A 20802-nucleotide genomic window follows, 5' to 3' on the forward strand; every position below is an offset into this window, starting at 1 on the left:
GATACTTAGTCTTCATTGGCTTTCAGTGTGTTTCCAGCCACAGTTAAAAGTGCCGGACATTTTAGACTACCAAGCATTCCAGGGCAAGAGCATCTGACTTGTATAAGGCAACTTCCTAGGCTTTTATTTGTTTCTTTATAGTTGTAATAACAAAGGAGAGAGAAAAACATACACTTATATCATATATCCTTGAATTTTAATAACAAGTTTCCAGACGACATTTAATTCCTGTTCAAACATAAGCCTCAATTCCCTAAGAATACTTATTATTCACATATGTCACATGTTTTCTAAGAGCAAAGAGAAACAAAGAGGAAAACCTGTGGGATTCTGTCCAGGATGCATGTCTGGATGCAGTTGACCGTCTTCTGATAAGAAGGTGAATAATGGCCTGTTTCAGGGGGCCCAGCAAAGGCATCAAGGACACACTCATGGGCAGTTCTCCTTCAAAGTAAAGTATAACAATTTGATTCAAATCTGTGCTGTAGATGTCCTTTGGCCATGGGTTGGCTCATGTGTAAAATGGCAAGACAGCTGTCCTGTGTTTTGCTTGCTGAACTCAACACTTCTGGCCCCTGCTAGGAGTGGGGGGACATTTTAACAGTGCAGTCAGGAAAGGCAGTGATGTGTGTGCCTATGACTTTCTGTGTGATGGCATTAATTGTACCACAAGTGGGACCCAGCAAGCGATCTGGGACTGTGCAATGCTGATCAATTCCTTGGATGAAAGATCGGGAGTGGGGGCAAGTAAGAATGAGATATAATAAGCATAATAAATACTTATTAAAATTAATAATAAATAAATAAAAGCATGCCACCAAGGTATTTCAGCCATGTGTAATGCTCCTCCAAGTGACTGTTCCCAGGTGGACATATGAGGAATGGTTAAAAGAGTTGGGTATGTTGAACCTGGAGACAGAGGCATTATTTGGGGGGAGGGTGTTCCAGAGAGGCTGAGAGCTCAAGGTCTTTTGCACTAAAAACCAGAGCTTGGAAAAGTTACTTTTTTTGAACTACAACTCCCATCAGCCCAATCCAGTGGCCATGCTGGCTGGGGCTGATGGGAGTTGTAGTTCAAAAAAGTAACATTTCCAAGCTCTGCTAAAAAAACACTTTTAAAACTTAGAAAACAGTTTGGGGGAAAAAACTTTGTGTACTGGGGAACTGGGAATCCTTAAAAATGCAGTGCTGGTGAGAGAGCCCAGCCATCGTCCATCTTAATTTGCCCGAAGGCATCTATCACCGATGAAATAATGTTTTGAACTGTAATTGTGTTTTAGAATAGTTTTAACTGTTTTAAAATGCTTTTCTTTATCTTATGAAATTGTTTTGTTGATATGTTTCCTGCCCTAGGCTCCTTTGGCAGGAAGGGCAGGATTTAAATTATATACATACATACATCAATTTGAGCCTCTGCCCTCATTAAGTACAGTAATGCCACAGTTAACAAAGTACATGCATTCCTGGACATTGCTTCTTTAATAGAAACTTTGGTACCAGAGGTAGGAATAACGTGGAAAGAAAAGGGACAGGTTCCTACATCACAAAAAAGAAGAGCAGCTCAACACATTCAAAACTAACAATACACATGTCTGAAATGAAAATAAGCCTTCATACAGGCCACTTGAAGGCTTCTTCCAAAATGCATCCAGGGATGCCTGCCTTGCCTTTTTTCTTTTATCATATTGCATCTTGCTATAGCAATCTAAAGCTTTGAGCACAGTTCTTGTCTCAGTACACTCGAGCAGGCAGGCAAGGAGCAGTCGCCACCACCACCACATGCTCTCTCTCTCTCTCCCTCCCTCTCTCTCTCTCTCTCTGCCATCCTCCCCTACCCTCAAGCAGATGCATCTGCAGTAAACAGTGTTTCAAGGGCACCCGAAGCATTGTTTACTGCATAGGTGCCTGTACCACCTAGCAAAGAGCGCCATTCCAGCCATGCATGAGAGCTGCCTGCAGCAGCCACAATCTATTAGACAAGGAGCCACATTCTGACTTTGTCAGAGTGTGTGCCCCCCACACCCCAAAAAAGACTTTGTTAAAAGGAGCTTCTTTCCTGGAGGGTTTGTTAACTGAGATATTACTGTACCTAGCAACACTACTGCCTGGAAAAGAGAAGGTTAAGGAGACAGACAAGATCACAGTCTTCAAATATCTGAATGACCGTCACACAGAAAATGAAGCAGATTTGTTCTCTGTTACTCCAGAGAGCTGGGCTTGCACCAATGGGCAAAAATTGCAGGGAAGAGAAATCAGTGAAATTTCAGCTGAACATCAGGAGAAACTTTCTAAAATCAAGAGCTGCCTGCTTGACAGTGGAGCAGACTGCTCTAATCAGAGGTGAGCTCTCCTTTGCTGGAGGTGTATACTCAAAAGCTGTACAGCTCTCCATCAGAGATGCTGAAGTTGCAACGTTCCTGCAATGAGCAGGAGGCTGGACTAGATGACCTCCAAGATCCCATCCAACTCAAAAGTTTTATGTTTGGAGGGAATAGGACAGGAGCGGAGAACCTTTGGCCCTCCAGATGTTGCTGAATTACAATTCCCATCAGCCCCAGCAAGGATGGTCAATAGCTAGGGATGATGGGATTTGTAGTTCAGTAACATCAAGAGGGCCAAAGGTTCCCCACCCCTGGAATAGGGTTACAGCTGTTGAACAAGCATGAGACTGTTTACAACTTTTGAAAAGATATGCGAATGGGATGTTTTTTGTATTTCAAACTGAAGGCATGTTAATCTGGATCAGGACTGTTGCAGGCAGCATAGGGTTAAAGCATCTTACTCTCAAATCAGGGTGTTGATACAGATTGGCTCACTCATTCTAGCAATCTCTGTAGGGGGCAGGGGGGGAAGCTTCCACTCAAAGGCAAACTACGTGATAAAGGTCATGTGTAATTTGGATAGGATTTAGCAAGGGATCTCTTATCCAAACATTTCCTTATTTTGTACATCACTGTGTTTTCATCATCAGATTCCACTGTGGACATATTTTATGCACCATTAGACAAAAAGCAGTAGAAAGTTTCTATTGTACCATATGCAGTCATAGTCGAGGCAATCTGTGCATTCCCCATAGCACCACTTGATCAATGTTTCCACTGACAGCACTCTCTCTCTTCTTTCTGGAATTGTAGTATATTTATCCTTGAAGAAGCCTTCAAATCCAGTCTGGGCTGTTTTCATAAGTTTCAGGTTCTTAATGCCAGAAAAAACAATTGGAGAATCTGTAATAAAAAAGAGAGAGAGAATATACGAGGGAGAGATGTTCAGTTCTTTTTACAAAGAATTAATTTTAAATGAGCAAGCGTGTGATGACAATTCTATAATTACAAAGCTTTCTTCTCTAGGTCCCATGATATATACAGATATATTAAAAGTATTTATTTAAAAGAGCAATTTATTACAACCTCAGTTTGACTACATTTCCAACTGCTCTGATTGTAAATTCAAATATATGTATGTCTTGCTAAACCTGGTAGCAAAGTAGCTAAGGGTTTATAAAGAAGCCTGCTTGTCAGAGTTGGCAACATATATTTTTAATTAACTTGTCTAGAAGCTGAGGTCTTGCAAATATATTTGCTTTGATCGAGCAACTTAGGTTTTGGAAAGTCTATTTTAATTAGGATGCAGAGGAGGATAAAAGAATGTGCTTTGTCTTGATCTATAAATCTTGGAGGTTTAACTCAGGAAGATTTAATTTCAAATATTACTATGGTAGTACTATATCCAGCGGTATACTTTATATACCCAGTCGATCACCGCGCTCTGCAGGTGAGGGCCTTCTTCAGATACCATCTTATCAGGAGGTCCGTTCTGCACAACATAGGAAGTGGACCTTTAGTGTGGCTGCACCAACCCTTTGGAATTCCCTCCCCTTAAACATTAGACAGGCACCACCTCTGTTATCTTTTCGGCGCCTACTGAAGACCTTCCACTTTTTAAGTAGAGACCTTATCCCAGTCTGTTTCTGTGTTGGAATTGCTTTTTAATATATTTGTAAACCTTTTAAAAATGTTTTTAAAGCTTTAAAAAAAATTTTTAAAGATGTTTTGTTTTAATATGTTTTTAATGGTTGTTGTGTTTTAATATATTTTAAAGTCTGTTTATATGATGTTTTAAAGTGTTTTTAGTGCTTTTGTTTGCCACCCTGGGCTCCTGTTGGGAGAAAGGGCAGGATATAAATCAAATAAATAAATAAAAAGTATAGATGTTGTCAAAAACAGGGCTCCATTCAACTGTGGTAACATCTGGGTTCTGCTTCCCATGTGGATTTTATCTATCTACTCATATATTTATTTGTCAAGTTATATCTTGCCCCTTTGGCTCTGTTGGATCCTCCAAGTAGATACCTTAAAACAATTTTAAAACAAAAATTGCAGGAATTAGATTATTACAACAACCTACTAAAATTACCTGACCACACAGAAAATGTACCTGGTGTTGCCAACTTCCCCCCCCCAAAATGGAATGAGACCTTGCTGCACAATCCATATCCTACCATATTATTGCAGTTTGCAAACATTATGGCTGTAGCACAGAACCCACACCATGTGGAAGTTGTGGGGTTTTTTTTAAATGATAACCACACTGCATTTTCAGCACCTGAAACTCGCCTGTTGTAGTGAGCCAAGGAGAAGGGTTGTAGCTCAAAGAGCATCTGCCTTGCATGCAGAAGATACCAGGTTCAATCCCCAACATCTCCAGATAGGGTTGAGAAAGACTCCTGCCTGAAACCTTGGATAGCCACTGCCAGTGAGCATTGACAATACTGATGGACCAATGGTCTGACTCGGTATAAGTCAGTTTCCTATGTTCCTATATTCAAAGAGGATGTGGTTGAGGAAGGACCTAATCAGAAATATTGTGGTGTCTGCCTCAGAAGTTTAGAGTGGAAATGGACTTGATATAAACAGATCTGACCTTCTCAAACTATTTTGTTGAAAGAACATGACGACAAGTAGGCCATACTACAGTGTATGGTGCTAAAATGATGGGGGGGGGAGAAATGGAGTAAGAGCCAGAGTGGTGTGATGGATTGTGTCCTTATCAGATCCTGCTTCATCTGTGAAGCTCACTGGAAGATCATGAGCCTGTCACTATTTTTCAGCTTCAGCTGCTTTACAGGGTTATTATGAGGTTACAAAGAGAACACCATCTATGCCATCTTGAGCTTCTTGGAAGAAGATTGTACGATTTTAAAAGAGGAACATGGATTGGGTTTCTTGCTGTCACTATTTTTCAGCTTCAGCTGCTTTACAGGGTTATTATGAGGTTACAAAGAGAGAACACCATCTATGCCATCTTGAGCTTCTTGGAAGAAGATTGTACAATTTTAAAAGAGGAACATGGATTGGGTTTCTTGCTTGCTTTTCCATCTCCGGTGTGGCAATCAATAACGATGCAAATGTATTTCTCTTGCCTTTCAGAGCCAGATAAACAGAAAAGTAAAAAATCCTCCCCTTTTTTAACTTCCATAAATCCTCCAACAGCTACAACTGCTCACACCTTTCTTCAACAGAGGTTAATAAAAGTAAAGTTATTATTATTACTGAAGGAATGAAAAGCCTTGTCTTACTGTCCTTAGTCCGTTCCACTTCACAAAAACGATTTCCTTCGGAGCTATAGAGAAAAGCGTGGGCATGTGGGATGCCATCCTAGAGATTACGAAAGAGACACAAGAAATGTGTAAACAGAAGTGCTTTGTTTTATACTGGGAATTTTAAGATAGCAGAGGAATAAACAGAGCTATCGGGAACAAGCTTTTTATAAATACTAAGGCAATCTAGTGCCCTACTGAATCCCCCCCACATTTGGTGCCTTCTGATCCCCTCCTCACCTGTTCCCACCTGTGTGCAGGGAGCCACGTGCACATAAGGCACAGATTAGTTTGTATCCCAAGTGTATAAGCTCAGTGTACCTTTTCTAGGCGCTGCCATGGTGCTTCCTGGATGAAGGCATTGCAGTATACCACGTGGCAATATGATGTAATGAACTGATCACAGATATCAAGCCCAAATTCCTCTATTGTTCTGATCTAGTAAGACAAACAGAGCATTAGACATAATCAGCTTCTGTCTTTAGAGAATTACTGAGACAGGGCACTGTACCTTATGATACATTAATGTCATTACAAGTGCCTTTATTAAATGAGTATGTCAGTCTAGCTCTCTGCTCATTATTACATTAATAGTTTAGAATATAAATGATACCCTTTATTTAACCAATTAGCTATAATACTCTGTGGCCAGATCTGTGATTGCAGCTACTAGCATGGCAAAATAAAACAAGATGTGTTCAAGGATGTGCAAGATGCTTGTACTAGACCAGTGTAATTTCTGACTTTTTCCTTTGAACTGCTGACCACCATATCCTATCATAAGTGGCTTTTGAAAGTCTTCAGAATTTCAAAATTTTGAAAGAAATTGTACATATGCTACAGGGGATTGTTTTTTTAAAAAAAAAATCTAAAGACCCCCATGGGTTTACAGAACTGGGTCCTTATGGTTCTTTGAATCTTGGCTCTTAAATGCAATTTTACCCACTTTCATTTTTAACGAATTCCCTATAGATCTTATATTATGGTGAAAAAGACAGAAGGGTTCTGCATTTGTCTTCTGCACACTTACTGTATTCTGGATAATCAAAAATCTGCTTTGTAGTTCATGTTGTGGTATTGGAAAATATGCTGCTGCATGTGAATAGTGGTGAAAATGTTGCTAAGAATAATAATGCTTCAGAAACCAAAATGGATTAAAAGTCACAAAATTTTAGAGGGCATGCCCTGGATTTTTTTGTAACTCCAAAATCTTCTTCTGGATGTGAATTTACTGAATTAGGATAAGAATCTATTGACAAACAATGTTCCAAATTTTGAGAACTGTTTTTCATCATCAAATGATAAAATCTTGGCGGGGGGAGGGAACTTTGCATCTTACCACCTGTCAATCAGAGATGGGGAACCTATGGCCCGCCAAATGTTGTTGGACTACAACTCCCATCATTCCTGACCATTGATCATGCTGGGTGGGGATTATGGGATTTGGAGTCTGACAATGTCTGGAGGGCCACAGCTTTCCCATCTCTACTGTAGATGAACCATAGCTGTGTCAAGTTTCATTTTCTAAGCTTGACTGGAAGATGTGTGAAACCGCATACTTCTTACAATATACTGGCAAATCATTTTTTTTTTTGAGAAAGGTTTTTAAACATTTTTGTGGTTGTTCTCCTATGGAAGGATGTTTACACTTCCCCTTCCATCAGAACAAAGCTGCCACTTGCTGCTACCTTATGCTCCTTGCTCACAGATGATATATAGTATCAAAAAGCAAGGAAGACAGAGAGATTTGACCACAGATGGATTGTATCATATAATACAATCTATCTATGGTCAAATCTCTCTGTCTTCTTTGCTTTTTAAATTGTCACAGACTCTCTTTTTATTTTTTGTTTTGCCTTAAGATTGATTTTGTAACAGGAAACACTGAAAATGCAGTTCATTAAGACAACATCTAGTTACATCAAGATTAAACGCCAAGATTAAAAGAGTGATTTACAAAACATACCCCTCGGCATTTGGCCAAAGCGTGAATTGTATTCTTTATGGTGTCTGTGGGAATCACTTTAGAATTATCACCATTCAAGTATTCTTTGACGTTGTCCAGTCTTATATGTACAGAGATCTCCACTTCTTTAATGCAGTGCGTCTTGCCCTCTCGTCTAATGTACATGAGTTTCACTGCATTCCTTCCATATTCAGAATTCACATATTCCACATCCTTAGACTGTAATGGGAGGGGAAAAACCATCTTTACTCAAAATAGGTCAGAGCAAGAAGTCTTAAGGATGAGCTGATCGGCATACATGCCTTTGTCTACATTCATACATGGTTAGTACATACTGTTTCAACGAGAATGTTTGTATGCCGAACACACCAGATCTGTAGACCTCCACAGTACAGAGTTGTGTATTCCATCCCCTTGAGTGTACTTTGCCCGTTCAACCAGAATTTACTCTCATCTTTGGCCTCCCACCTTCACCTAGGATTCTGGTACTGTAGGAAGGCTGCTTCATGCATGCAGGCTTCCTGAGTATTCTTAGTGTAACCCCCACAGTCTTGCTTTAGTTGGTTCAGTCTTGTGGGGGGGGGGGTTAAATTGGAGCAAACCCTGCTCATAGAAAGAAGAAGAAGAAAGAGCAAGGGTGGAACAGAAAGATGCCCTTGGGTGTGGCTGCTGGGGAATCTATTGTTTGGTTGGCCTTTAACCCCTGGATTAAGGTACATATGTCATTCTATATTGTACAGAAGTATGGGAGGGCATGGGGAACTTTTTTTTTAATGGTGGTTATTTGTATATGTATTAGGGACACCTTGCTGAAACTGCAGTTCAGAGCAACAGGGCAGAGTAATTTATCTCTTTAAGACTGAAGAAAAGAACTTTCAGTTGACTGCAAAGAAGTTTGCCAAAAAAGGAGAGGGGAAAGGATTCATGGACAATGATCTTTTAAGTATTTGGGAGCTGAGAACCTATAAAATTGTTTTATATTTAATGTTTTGTTTCCTTCTGTAAATGAAAAAAGTCCACAAGTTATTCACCAAATCTTTGTAAATCTGTTTCTTTTGGTCCTTAAGAACCTGCAATGGATTACATTAGCAGGATAAGCTCCCTGGGAAAGAGTGGTTCAAACTGTTAATAGCACCCCACAAAAACAAGTTTCTTTGTGAAACAACCCGCCCAAATACCACACTGAAACTGCATCCAGATGAAATTGATGTAATAATGTCTGCTAAATCAAATGTTCAGGAGGGAGTGGGGCATCTATCATAGCTGGGAACCATTTTTCCACAAGCCGTTTTTCTGCAGTCCGTCATCACTATTACCGTTCCATACAGTAATTGCTGTTAGGTTGCAACACTGAAAGAGAAACATCAAATAAATGCTGACCTTAAAAAAACCTAACAATTAATATAATTAATGTATGTTAAAGTACACAAAGGTTGCTGCCCCCTAATATGTTTTTGCCCAATTGATGTTACCTGGTGGCCTCCACTCAGAATTATTACTTTTCAAAGTTAGGCATCAGTTGTTGAGGAGTGACTTAAAAGCATCAATCCCATCAAAAAATAAAGCCCTTCTTTCCCTTGCAACACTCTTTAAAAAGCCAAATCTTGTCTGATAGGAGTAGTATCAAAGGGATAATTTCAATCACTCATAGCTTTAACATCTATTGACAAAGAGAATGATGGAAAAGCTTAATGGGATTTTGGGGGGCTTTTTTAAAATGAAAAATTCCTGAGATGTTCCCCCCCCCCCGCAAATCCACATAAAATAAAGTTCCTTCTGAAACCTTGAATCAATTTACCTTTACCCAGAGGAAGTCCTTTATTAGCTTGTTCACAGTCCCAGCATGTTCACTAAAGTATACAGATTAGACTCCTTTCCCAACCGGTGTGCCTCCAGATGTTGTTGCCAATGGCTAAGGCTGATGGGAGTTGTGGTCCAACAACATCTGGAGGCATACCAGTTGGGAAAGGCTTACCCATTCTGAGTCTCCAGGATAGGATTAAAAATCAAATGACTAGATCAAATTAAATAAAGAAGTTTAGATGAAAGCTATTTTATTATTTTTTAATTTCCTACTATAAACAATTGACCACTTGGAAGCACTGTACTGATATATGAATTTAGCCTCATTTTAAAAGTATTTTTTACAGTTGCTTCAGACTGTTGAACACAGGAAGCAATTTATTCTAGTGAATAGATCTATCATGCACACACCCAATGGGTAGTCTTCATTCCCAGTTTTTAAAAACTGCATGCATTAAGAACATGATGAGCACCGGAATGATTTATCCTGTGGTAGAATTACCTTCCAACAAGGCTAAGGATGGCCTTTTAGGTAGCCCTGTGACTCTTGAAATGGGATTTGTTCATTGATTGGGAGGTCTTGTACAACAAATTTGCTTCCCAAAAAGATTGGACATTTTGTGACAAGGAAAGTGAAGGGGAAATGCCCTGAAAAATGTGTGATAACACTTTGATGCAACATTATCTAATTTCCCCACAAACAAATCAGAATGAATACTCATTAAATAGACAATGTTGTCTAATTTCGCAACAAGTCAAAATGCATGCTCAGTCAGCAGGTCTGGAGGCACCCATAGTCTATCATGCCCTATCTTGCGGAATTTGTTCAGGTTATGCTCTGGTTCTAGGAATGGGGGAGAAATTAAATTCAGTTCACATTTAAAGCAGAATCTATCCAATTTCCACTTCTCCAGCTTTTGTGATACAACTCTCAAACCAAACAATGTTTACAGAAATGTACATATTAGGTAAAAGTGTGCATAAAAATGAATATATTGGTGAAAATAAAAAATGCGTTTATTAGGAATAATTGCTTGCAAAACTGTGTACATTAGCCAAACTGCATAAAAGAAATTTGCACTAAAATGCTAAAGAATTTTCATGATTTTTTAAAATTGCAAATGGCTACCAAAATGTGGGGAATTGAATTGAAAATTGAAAAAATGAGAACCTGAGAGAACCTAAATTGACAGAGCAATTCCTAACTGGTTCCCACATGTATAAGTGTATCACTTTACTCATCACTTGATTATTAAAAGCTGGTCTACTCACTGCTGGATGTGTGACTCCTTTAGAAAGGTTCATGTTAAAAGCAGTATGAAAGTTTCATCTGCGGTCTGTGCTATTGCTGGGGTTTTAAACAAATAAATGATGGCTTGTTTTCATGTACATCTTCAGTTTGACCCTGCAGTCATACAGTTGCTAAGCATGCAGGTGTAAATGAGTTTAGTGATCAAGCCTGAGGCCTGTAGTGGCATTACATGCTCAGAAGCAGCCAATGGCAGAGACAACTAAAATGGAAGGCCTTGCAGAAAATATAGAAGGAAATATAGCTCAGAGTAGAGCACATGGTCAGATACAGAAAATCACAGGCTGAATATCTGGCTGGATTCCAAGTTGGACCAGTTAAAAAGATGCTAGAGGGCCACTAGGCTTGATGGACCAATAATCTGATCTGGTATAAAGCTAATGCAGGAGTTAGGAAACTCTGGCCTGTAGGCCAAATTTAGCCCATCAAGGATTCACATTTGACCCATAAGGTCATTCCCCCAAACCATGCCTACCTGCCCCACATGTGACATCAGATGTGGGACAGTAGAGATGTGCTTGCTTGCCCATGTACAGTCAGGAGCCTTAAAGTGAGCTCCCATTTGTGTACTGACAAGGAAAAACAGGCTTCATCATGGGCAAGAGAGCCAAAGTCTGTTGGACTAGCTGTGAGACAGGGAACTTGCTCACATAGCTGATGCCTGCAGAGAACAGACTTCATCTCTCCCACACTTAAGCTGGTTGGCAGAAGGGAAAACGCTTGCTGGATTGCTTGCAAAGCACTTTGTGCAGGTGGCTATTGGGTGGGAAATGCTGCACAAAGCACTTTGCCAGCCCTATGCACGGCGCTTCCCAGAGCTCCAAGACTGGAGCTGGCAAAGGCATTGTGCTATCGGGCACTTGGGAACCACTGTGCAAGGGATTTTGACAGGTGGATGGGACAACCCACCTGTCAATCACTATTATGAAATCATATAATATTATGTGACTGACAGATCACCTGTCAAAGTGGCCTGTGGGGGTTCCCCACTCTGCTCTAATGAAATAAGTGGCAATGGTGTTTTATCTGTTATATCTAAGATTTGTATATTGCATGGGAAATCTGATGTCTTTATTATTATTATGCAATACATGCACTGTTAAAGATCAATTGCTGCATGTGAGACTCAGACTGTTATTACAGACTGCGAAGCCTCTGAATCAAATGACTTCGAGTTGAAATCAGTGGGAAAGTTCTCATTTGTTTTAGCAGTTGCTAAGCTCATTTTAGCAGTTTACTGGATTCCAGTCATGGTACCCAATCCAGGAAAAAAAGTTAGCCATGCTTAAAACCTAGTGAAATAAATGGGAAGAGTTGGTCTCATCACAACTAACTTAAGATCCTTTGATTTCAAAGCAACTTAAACATGGATGTTTCTGGATTAGGGCCATCAACTACAATATGAGAAAAATAAATGTTCAACTCAATCGGCTATGTCCCCTTTGCACCGTTGGTAAAGCTTCACTGCATAAAGTAAGGTTCTCAAAATGGATATTTTGTGAAGCATTGTAAGATTGGGGAAATTGGACAGGAGAGGATCAATGGGGCCAGCACCCCTGCTGCAGACTCCTTTAATAGTTGGCAACAGCTCACTGCCCTCCTGTGCCTCTGGGAAAGTCGTTTTGCCAGTTCAGTGTTAATGAAATGGAAGGAGAGAGAAGAACATGGGGAAGGGCCGCATCTCGGTGGTAAAGCATTTGCTTTACTTGCAGAAGGTCCCAGGTTCAATCCTTGGCATCTCCAGGTAGGGCTGGGGAAGAATCACTGTCTGAAACCCTGGACAGCTGTGCCCGTCAGTGCAGACGATACTGAGCATGATGAACCAATGGTCTAACTCAGTATAAGGTAGCCTCCTATGTTCCTATGTACGTTTGTCTCATCTACCATGATGGTAGTTAGAGGCGGGCCCCGCTTATATGGCAGGTTCCATTCCGGACCCCCGCCGTAAAGCAGAATCCCATTGAGTATAATGGGGCGCGTTGCGTGAAAATGCCGCAAAATGCAGCAAAAGTGGCAAAATCAGCTTTAAAATGGGGAATGAAAGCCGCCGCATCAGCGGAACACCGAGAAGCGAAGAGCTGGGAAGCGGGGCCCTACTCTATTTGCTTTAATGGCTGTGTCTTCTTCATGGTTTTTGTCCTATTGTAAATAGGATACTCAACTGCTGAACTATTATAAGAGGGACGACTATGTTTCTAGAGTATCCTCAGTTTCTTGGCATCTTTTGAGAGTAGGCCATCAGATACTTGAGTATTGTTAGTAGTGCTTTGATGGAGTTCACACAGAGATGAGGGGGTGGTGTGAGTATATACACACACACACACATTTTATATGTAGTTGTCAAAGTTGTACAGTACTATGTCTGATCATTAAACTTGAAAGCTATTATATTTCCAATACTAACTATTAAATGATTCAAAACAGATATGATACATTTATAGAAAAATGCATCAGATTTTTTCTTCTTCTAATACCTAGTAATGATGACTTGGACCCAACAAGATCTCTGCATTACAGAGTGTCAATTGTTGTACAGTGAAGCTGCAATGCTTGTTTGCAATACTACAAAATAGCCATAATAAAAACCATAACATCACCCTCCCCCCTCACACACACACAGAGGAAGATTTCTGGATGATTGCTCTTGATAATTTGGGATCTTCCTTAAGTCTTCTCTAGGGGGCAAAACTTTCCTCCACCCCTCAACTACGGATGATGTATTAGTTAATATTTGAATGGATAGAATAGGCATAGTTGTGGATGCACAGCTGAACGCTCCCAATAGAGAGTCAAATCCACTGCACAGCTGAGTGTTCCATCAGATCTCCAGGGCGGGGGGCAGCTTCCCAGCTGCTTACAGGATCCAAACTCAGCTCTTTGCCCGTTCTTCTGTTTTCCACTAAAAAACTGCAACCTATCACCTTTACTTCCTTTTCCGGATAACTAGAAAATAAATACATCATCCTTAGTTGAGGAGTGGAGGAAAGGTTTACCCCCTCTGCTTTTTAATCCGGGAGGTAAGAAATGGGATCCTGTGCAAGTTTGCTGAGAATGGGTTGATCATTTGCATGCTTACTGAGTTCAACTGGATTTACTCCCCTGCAATGCTTAGGATTGGTGAAACTGACCATGGGGGATGGAGAGGGGAAGAGGAGGAAGGGCAGGGGAGGGGAGGAGGGGGAGGGGAGGAGGAAGGGCAGAGGGGGAGGGGGAGGGGAGCAGGCAGGATGGGGGGTGGAAGAGGAGGGCAGGTTTGAGCATTTGCATGCTTATTGAGTTTGTTGGGATTTATTCCCCTGCAATCATGATTAGGATAGGTGAAACTGACAACAGGGGAGGAAGGGGAAGGAGGAAGAGCAAAGGGGAGAAGGGGAGGGGAGCAGGGGGAGGGGAAGGGGAGGAGGAGGACAGTTTTGATCATTTGCATGCTTATTGAGTTCAACAGGATTTACTCCTGTGCAATCATGTTTAGTATAGGTAAAACTGACCACAGGGGAGGAGGGGAAATGAGGAAGGGAGGGGACAGGAAGGAGGAGCAGGGGATTGGAAGTAGAGGGGAGAGGGGTGGGAGGGGCAAGGGAAGGGGCAAGATAGTGGATAGGAGAGAGGAGGAGGGGAGGGCAGGTTTGATCATTTGCATGCTTTTTGAGTTCAATGGGATGTACTCCTGTACAATCATGCTTAGGATAGGTAAGAGGGGGAAGGGGGAGATAAGGGGAGGAAGGGTATAGGAAAGGAGGAAGAGGGGAGGGGAGGGGAGGGGAAATGATTGGGTGGGTGGGCACTGGGCAGAGGGAAAGCCCCTTCCCAAAAGGAAAACACTTTGAACAGTGTCATTGTTTTTCAGGGTCCCCCTCACCTTTTTATTCTACAACAAGCACACATAATATCCCACCCAAATTTAAACCAAAGCTATCCCTGGCCACATCCACACCAGACCTTTTCACTTTAGACAGTCATGTCTTCCTCCAAAGAATCTTGGGAAGTGTGGTTTGTGAAAGGTGCTGAGAGTTGCTAGGAGACACCCTATTTCCCTCACAGAGCTACATTCCCCAGGAGAGGGGCTGACTGTTAAACCACTCTGGCCACTGCAGTTCTGTCAGGGGAATAGGAGTCTCTAACAAGTCTCAGCACCCTTCATAAATTACACTTCCCAGGATTCTTTGGCATAAACCATGACTGTCTAAAGTGGTATCAAGGTCTGGCATGGGTGTGGCCCCCTGATTAGGCAAGCCAAACAGCTGTGAGTCTGGCTTTAGAACACTGACGGTTGGTTCTTACTGAGCATGCCCTCACATATCATTGACTTCAATGTTAACTTTCTTAAATTAATTAAAAATCAGCCATGCATTTTTAAAAAACCTTTAAACTACAGAAGGTGAAGGTCAGAGTATGGGGCAAGGTCAGTAATAGGATTACGGGTACTCTGTGAACATGGCTGATTTTTAATTAATTTCAACAAATTATGAGACCACTGACAGAAAAAAGTCCAACAGGGGTCTGGATTTTTTTTCTCTTGTTTTACACTTTGAACTCTGGATTCTCTCAGACTGTTTTGTGTATTGCCATGAAAGGTTAGAGGGTTGTTAAGCAAGCGTTTCTGAGTTCAGGACAATAAGTTTTGTAAGGTTTTGTTTTGAAATGAGTTTATGGGAAGCAGCAGAATGGCATGGGGGTATTCTCATTTTAACATTGCGGAATGTGAAAAATCCATGCTAGCTGTAGTATACAGCCACTCTTGTGGCTGTATAATAAAATGCCAACATCCACACCATACATTTAAAGCAGATGGCTTTCCCTAAAGAATCCTGGGAATTGTAGTTTATTCCTCACAAAGCTATGATTCCAAGCACCCTTAACAAACTACGGTTCTCAGGATTCTTTGGAGGAAACCACATGCTTTAAATGTATGTTAAATGCATGGTGCTGAGGTGACCTTGCATCCAGTGATCTCCTTCCAAAAGAAAATGCTGCACCCCTGGAATTTCTCATTGCTCAAAGAAATGGAGTGAGCATAAGAGAATAATTGAGGTCTATTTAAAACTGGAAAAAGTACAGCATTACTAAGATAATTGACTCGAGGAAATAAATGTCTGCTTTATATTTTACAAATGCATTCCTTTCCCACTGTATAAACATGACACAAATAAAATCATAGCAACTCTTCATCGTTATTCAACGTTTCTGTCTGACTTAAATTAACTATGAATCTTAGCAAGAGTTTACACAATACGTAAATATGTGTGTGTTTGTTTACACAAGAAGCATTTATTGGTATGTCACTCTTTTAAAGAGTTACAAGAGGGCTACTTTTAGCTTTGTGGTTAAGTAATGTGTCAGCTGAATTTTTCATAAAGTGCTGACAATGTGTATAAAAGTGTCCGAGCTAGAATAATCTCTTGTACTACAGGTTTCAGTGTGAAAATTACACTCCACCTCACCTGCTGGTTTAGCAGCTTCTCAAAGGGGATTTGTCTCTGGGGAAGGGTGGACAGGACTGACACCTCACCTTCAAGCGTGCCATTTGTAGGGATGGGTAAATGGAAACTGGATTTCTTGGAATACAGTCTCTGAGGTGGCATGAAATTTTACATCTTCCTCCTTTGACAGTGACCAAATCAGGGGTGGGGAAACTTTTTGGTGAGGCTGAGGGCCACATTCTCTTTTGGACAACCTCCCAGGGGCCACATGCCAGTGGTGGGTGGGGCAAGAGGCAAAAGTGGGTGGAGCAACTTATGTGTTTACCTTTGTACAGTAGGCTAGTTTCTGCACACACTCACACACACACCTCCATCCTCTATCCAGCAAGTAAGAGACATGATCAGAGTTCAAGGTCACATTCCAGCCAGGCAAAAAAAGCAAGGAGAGGGCACAGCAGGGTTGCTGAGGGGTGTGATGGGAGGATTCATAGCCTGGGGAGAATCCTGAGGGCCAGAGAGAGAGGCCTGGAGGGCTGGATTCATATCCCTGTTGTATATCTAGTTTTGGGCTGTATAAGTTCAGACTGCGGGAGGGGGTTCACATGACTAACCCCCCCAGCACCAAATTCCTGCACCCGCCATTTAGTTTTGTATGTGGTGGGAATGTTTTATCTGAAGGAACATTCAGTCATGTGATGATAATGATGATTCGTTGGCTGTCACATGGACAAGAGTTCAATGGACAAAAGCAGACTTGAAAGATGGGGAGAAACACAGAGAGAGAGATGTCCGAAGGGTCAATTTCATAAGCAAGTCAATTTTTTGGCATTAATTAATGTTGGTTCTTCATATAATGCACAGCTATGGGCCTTTTCAGGCAGTATAAATGTCAACTCATATAATGGAGAGGGGGGCAATTATTTCTGTTTGCATTTTAATGCAGACCTACCTAATGCACATTTCCTGAATCAATACATGACCTGAAACACAGCTATCCTTCAATAGGGACATCTCCAAATTTTGCAAGGGAGGTCTACATTGTGTACAATGTATAAGAATGTATACAAAAAGGATATTAGGAGAAAGTGCGCACAAAATGCTTATTTTAGTGAACTTAATTTACAAAATGCATATAGGCAAAATTGCACACAAAATGCATTGGTCAAAAGTGCATATAAAATGTATATATTAGGAGAAAGGTGTATGAATTTTCAGGTGGACTTCTTTTTAAAAGCAAGCTGATGCGAAAGGGAGATGAATTGAATTTAAGTTTGGAAAAATGAGAAGCACAGAGTAGCTAAACCTGAGAGATGTGTCCATCTCTTCTGTGTAGGGGGGTGGGATCATGCATGCCCCCCCAACTTTCCTATGTTTATTGAGAAGGTCTTAAGAGGGTCTGTAAGCACATTCCATTTCAGATCATCTCATTAAACACATGAAGCTCAGGAAGTGGGTAGGGGCAGCATGAGCAGCCCAATAGCTCCTACACAATTAGTCATTTATGATGTCTTTATGAGGGCTTTAATGTACAGGACTTGCTCAGTGTCCTTTACAAAGCAAGATTGATTTAAGCTTAGCATGCACAGAGGGGAATGAAATGTCACATGTAAACACAGGAAACTCTAATGTGCCAGTCTGTTGTCACCATATAGATCAAATCAGGACTACATTGTAGACTGCCTGCGCTTATAGACAGCTGTGAGATCATCTGGGGAAATTCTATTTGTGGCACTGTGCCCAATAGAATATCATAGGGTGATGACCCTAAAACACGTATTTTCTGCCCTTGTACTATGGAGCACACTTCCCTCTGCCATATGTGAAGCAACCACCACCAGTTGTTTCAGATGTCTTGTGAAGACATATCTTTTGACCACAGCTTTCCCTGACCATATTTTTCCTAGATCTTTAATGTCTTTGAATTTCAGATATTTCTCACTATATAATAAAAAGGTAAGCTGCCATGCCATCATGATGGCACGCAGCATGACATCAGGGGTGGGGCACGGCAGCAAAGACAGCTTAGTAAGTGGGTGAGCTGGCAGGCTATGCGACGACAAACTTGGCCTGGGTGGGCAGGAGGTCAGCAGCGGTCTTGGCCTCACTGGGTGGGTGGGTGAGAGGCCAGCCTAGGCAAGCGGGTTTGCTTGGGGAGTGTGGGTGCCTAGGGGTGGTGGCAGAGGATGCTGAGTGAGTGAGCAGACGGGCTGCATGGTGGGACTGACCTGGGTGGCTGGCTCGCAACGTATCCCTGTTGTAAATCTAGTTTTGGGCTGTTGCTGGCTGGCAACAGCTGAGGCAAGGGGGCTGGGGAGTGTGGATGCTTGGGGGGTGAGAGAAAGGGGGCAGGGTGATAAGGGGGATGGGAATGGAGGGCTGTTGATTAGCTGAGAGCCTTTTAAAATCCCTTCCCTTAGTTGCCATTTTAAATTGGTTGCCTGGAGGAGAGGAATGATTTGTGAATGCCTTTGTGTTTTTGTAATGTGTGTAAGAGAGTGTCCCTGTTTGTGTGTTTGGAAGTGCCTGGGCTGTGTGTCGCCCTGTGTGTGTTTGGGGGTGCCTGGTTTGTGCTCGTGTGTTTTTAGGGGTGGCGGTTGGCCTGTGAAGAGAGCGGTAGGCTCTGTCCCCTAGTGTGTGTGTGTGTACTTGTGTGTGTGTGTGTTTATACTACTGTTTCACTGGTTTTATACTGTATTTAATTATATTGTCTATTTTAAGTTGTGCACCATTTACTGACTTTACAAATATTAAGCAATTTATCAATGCTTTTAAAGGATCACTAAATGAAGTTGCTGTCTTTTCAACAGCCACAAAAATGGGGGTTTGATTCCTCACTAGCCTTAACTAGGCACAAATTCAAGATCACATCTCGATCAGTTACTCTTTAAATACATTGTAACTACCCTGAAATGCCACATTTACCATCAGGTAGTGAGTAAAGAGTGGGGGAAGGGCCTTTTTCACAGTTGAGCCTACCTGTGGAACTCACTGACTAGGGAAATCCACTGGGCTGTTTCTCTGCTTTCTTTGTCACGTACCAGAGATTATTTACTTATTTCTGAAAGCTGATTTCTGAACGTCTCTCAGAGTTAATTTCAGAACCAGGCGCTGTTGTCTTGGGCAAAATAGGCTCCTACCATAATAATAGGTGCAAAAAATGCCGACACATCACCTCCACAATAGTTATTAACATGTGCATAGAGCAACAATTTAAAATGTGTGAAACTGACATGTACCCATCACAGCGTATAATAATCAAGCTGGCCAAATGCATTACACCAAAGACTTAAAAGCAGATGTGAAGAAAAATTACTTGGAAACAGAAGAACCTTTCACAAGGTAAAAATGAGCCAACAGTGTGATTTGGATGCAAAAAAGGCAAATGCTATTTTAAGCTGCATTAACAGACATATAGTTTCCAAATTGCGTGAAATGTTGGTTCCTCTCTATTTGGCACTGGTTAGGCCTCATCTTGAGTACTGCATCCAGTTCTGGACACCGCACTTTAGGAAGGATGCAGACAAACTGGAACAGCTTCGGAGGAGGGCAACAAGGATGATCAGGGGGCTGGAAACAAAGCCCTATGCAGAGAGACTGAAAGAATTGGGCATGTTTAGCCTAGGGAAGAGAAGACTGAGATATGATAGCACTCTTCAAGTACTTGAAAGGTTGCCACAGAGGAAGGCCAGGATCTCTTCTCAGTCATTCCAGAGAGCAGGACATGGAATGTCCATATTTCGACTGAACATCAGGAAAAACGTCCTAAATGTTAGAGTGGTACAACAATGGAACCAATTACCTAGGGAGGTGGTGAGCTCTCCAACACTGGAGGCATTCAAGAGGTAGCTGGACAGCCACCTGTCGGGTACCCTTTAGTTTGGATTCCTGCACTTAGCAGGGAGTTGGACTCGATGGCCTTATAGGCCCCTTCCAACTCTATGATTCTCTGATTCTCTCACGCTGCACCTCCTGCCACTTATCTGTTGGTTCATCAGTGGTCCTAAAAGGGACTTTATACAATACCATTAAAAGATGCACTGGAAGGGTCAAATATATAACCGTATAAAACTGTTTTGCACTGCAAAAACGGTGAACGGAACAGCATTCACAAGCAGTGCTAAGCCAAAAGTCCTGCACGCATTGGGCTCCTCTCTGTGTGTGAGCAGCTGAACAAGTCAGGATTCAGCATATAACCCCAGTTTACATGCAAACTGGGAACTATGGTCAATGTCTTCCAAACAAGCCGAGATATTAATCGACCTTTGAATCGCATGGCTTCATGTCCTAGTTTGTTTAGAAGACATTAACCATAGTTAATGTGAAGCTATGGTTAAGAATTTAATCCTGGGAAGAACAAAATGTCTGCAAAGAGGTTGCACACATCACTCATACACATCCTGGGTTATTAATCTAGGATTTTTGGCAAACTATTGCATGCAATCGTGGCTGAAAACTCTAGACTGGTTCACACATGCATGTTCATCACTCAGCAACGTCAGCGCCAAGGTCATAATAGATCTAGCCCCACAGATAGAACTTACATATAAGTTAATAATAACAAAGTAATGAGAAATGGTAATGTAACTGCCCTTGGTCTCCATCAGTGCCTTGAGCTAATTTAACCTATGCAGTATCCACTTTTGCCAGCAATGACTTGTTGGTGTGTCAATGTTTATTTTTCTTTCCAGGATTCTCAGCCTGAAGAGAT

General features: G+C 41.5%; 1 protein-coding gene across 1 annotated transcript in view; it reads right to left on the reverse strand.

The window, feature by feature from the left end:
• Window positions 1-20802, reverse strand: part of LOC133386766 (uricase-like) — a 60661-nt gene that overhangs the window by 10830 nt on the left and 29029 nt on the right. Inside the window, exons 2-6 of the mRNA XM_061630539.1 lie at window positions 7563-7781; window positions 5918-6034; window positions 5576-5654; window positions 3035-3224; window positions 321-444 (exon numbers count right to left, since the gene is read on the reverse strand). Of these exons, the coding sequence (XP_061486523.1) occupies window positions 321-444; window positions 3035-3224; window positions 5576-5654; window positions 5918-6034; window positions 7563-7781 (729 nt within the window). The remainder of the gene's footprint in view (window positions 1-320; window positions 445-3034; window positions 3225-5575; window positions 5655-5917; window positions 6035-7562; window positions 7782-20802) is intronic.

The sequence above is a fragment of the Rhineura floridana genome, chromosome 6, assembly GCF_030035675.1.
Source record: "Rhineura floridana isolate rRhiFlo1 chromosome 6, rRhiFlo1.hap2, whole genome shotgun sequence".
NCBI classification, from domain to species: Eukaryota; Metazoa; Chordata; class Lepidosauria; order Squamata; family Rhineuridae; genus Rhineura; species Rhineura floridana.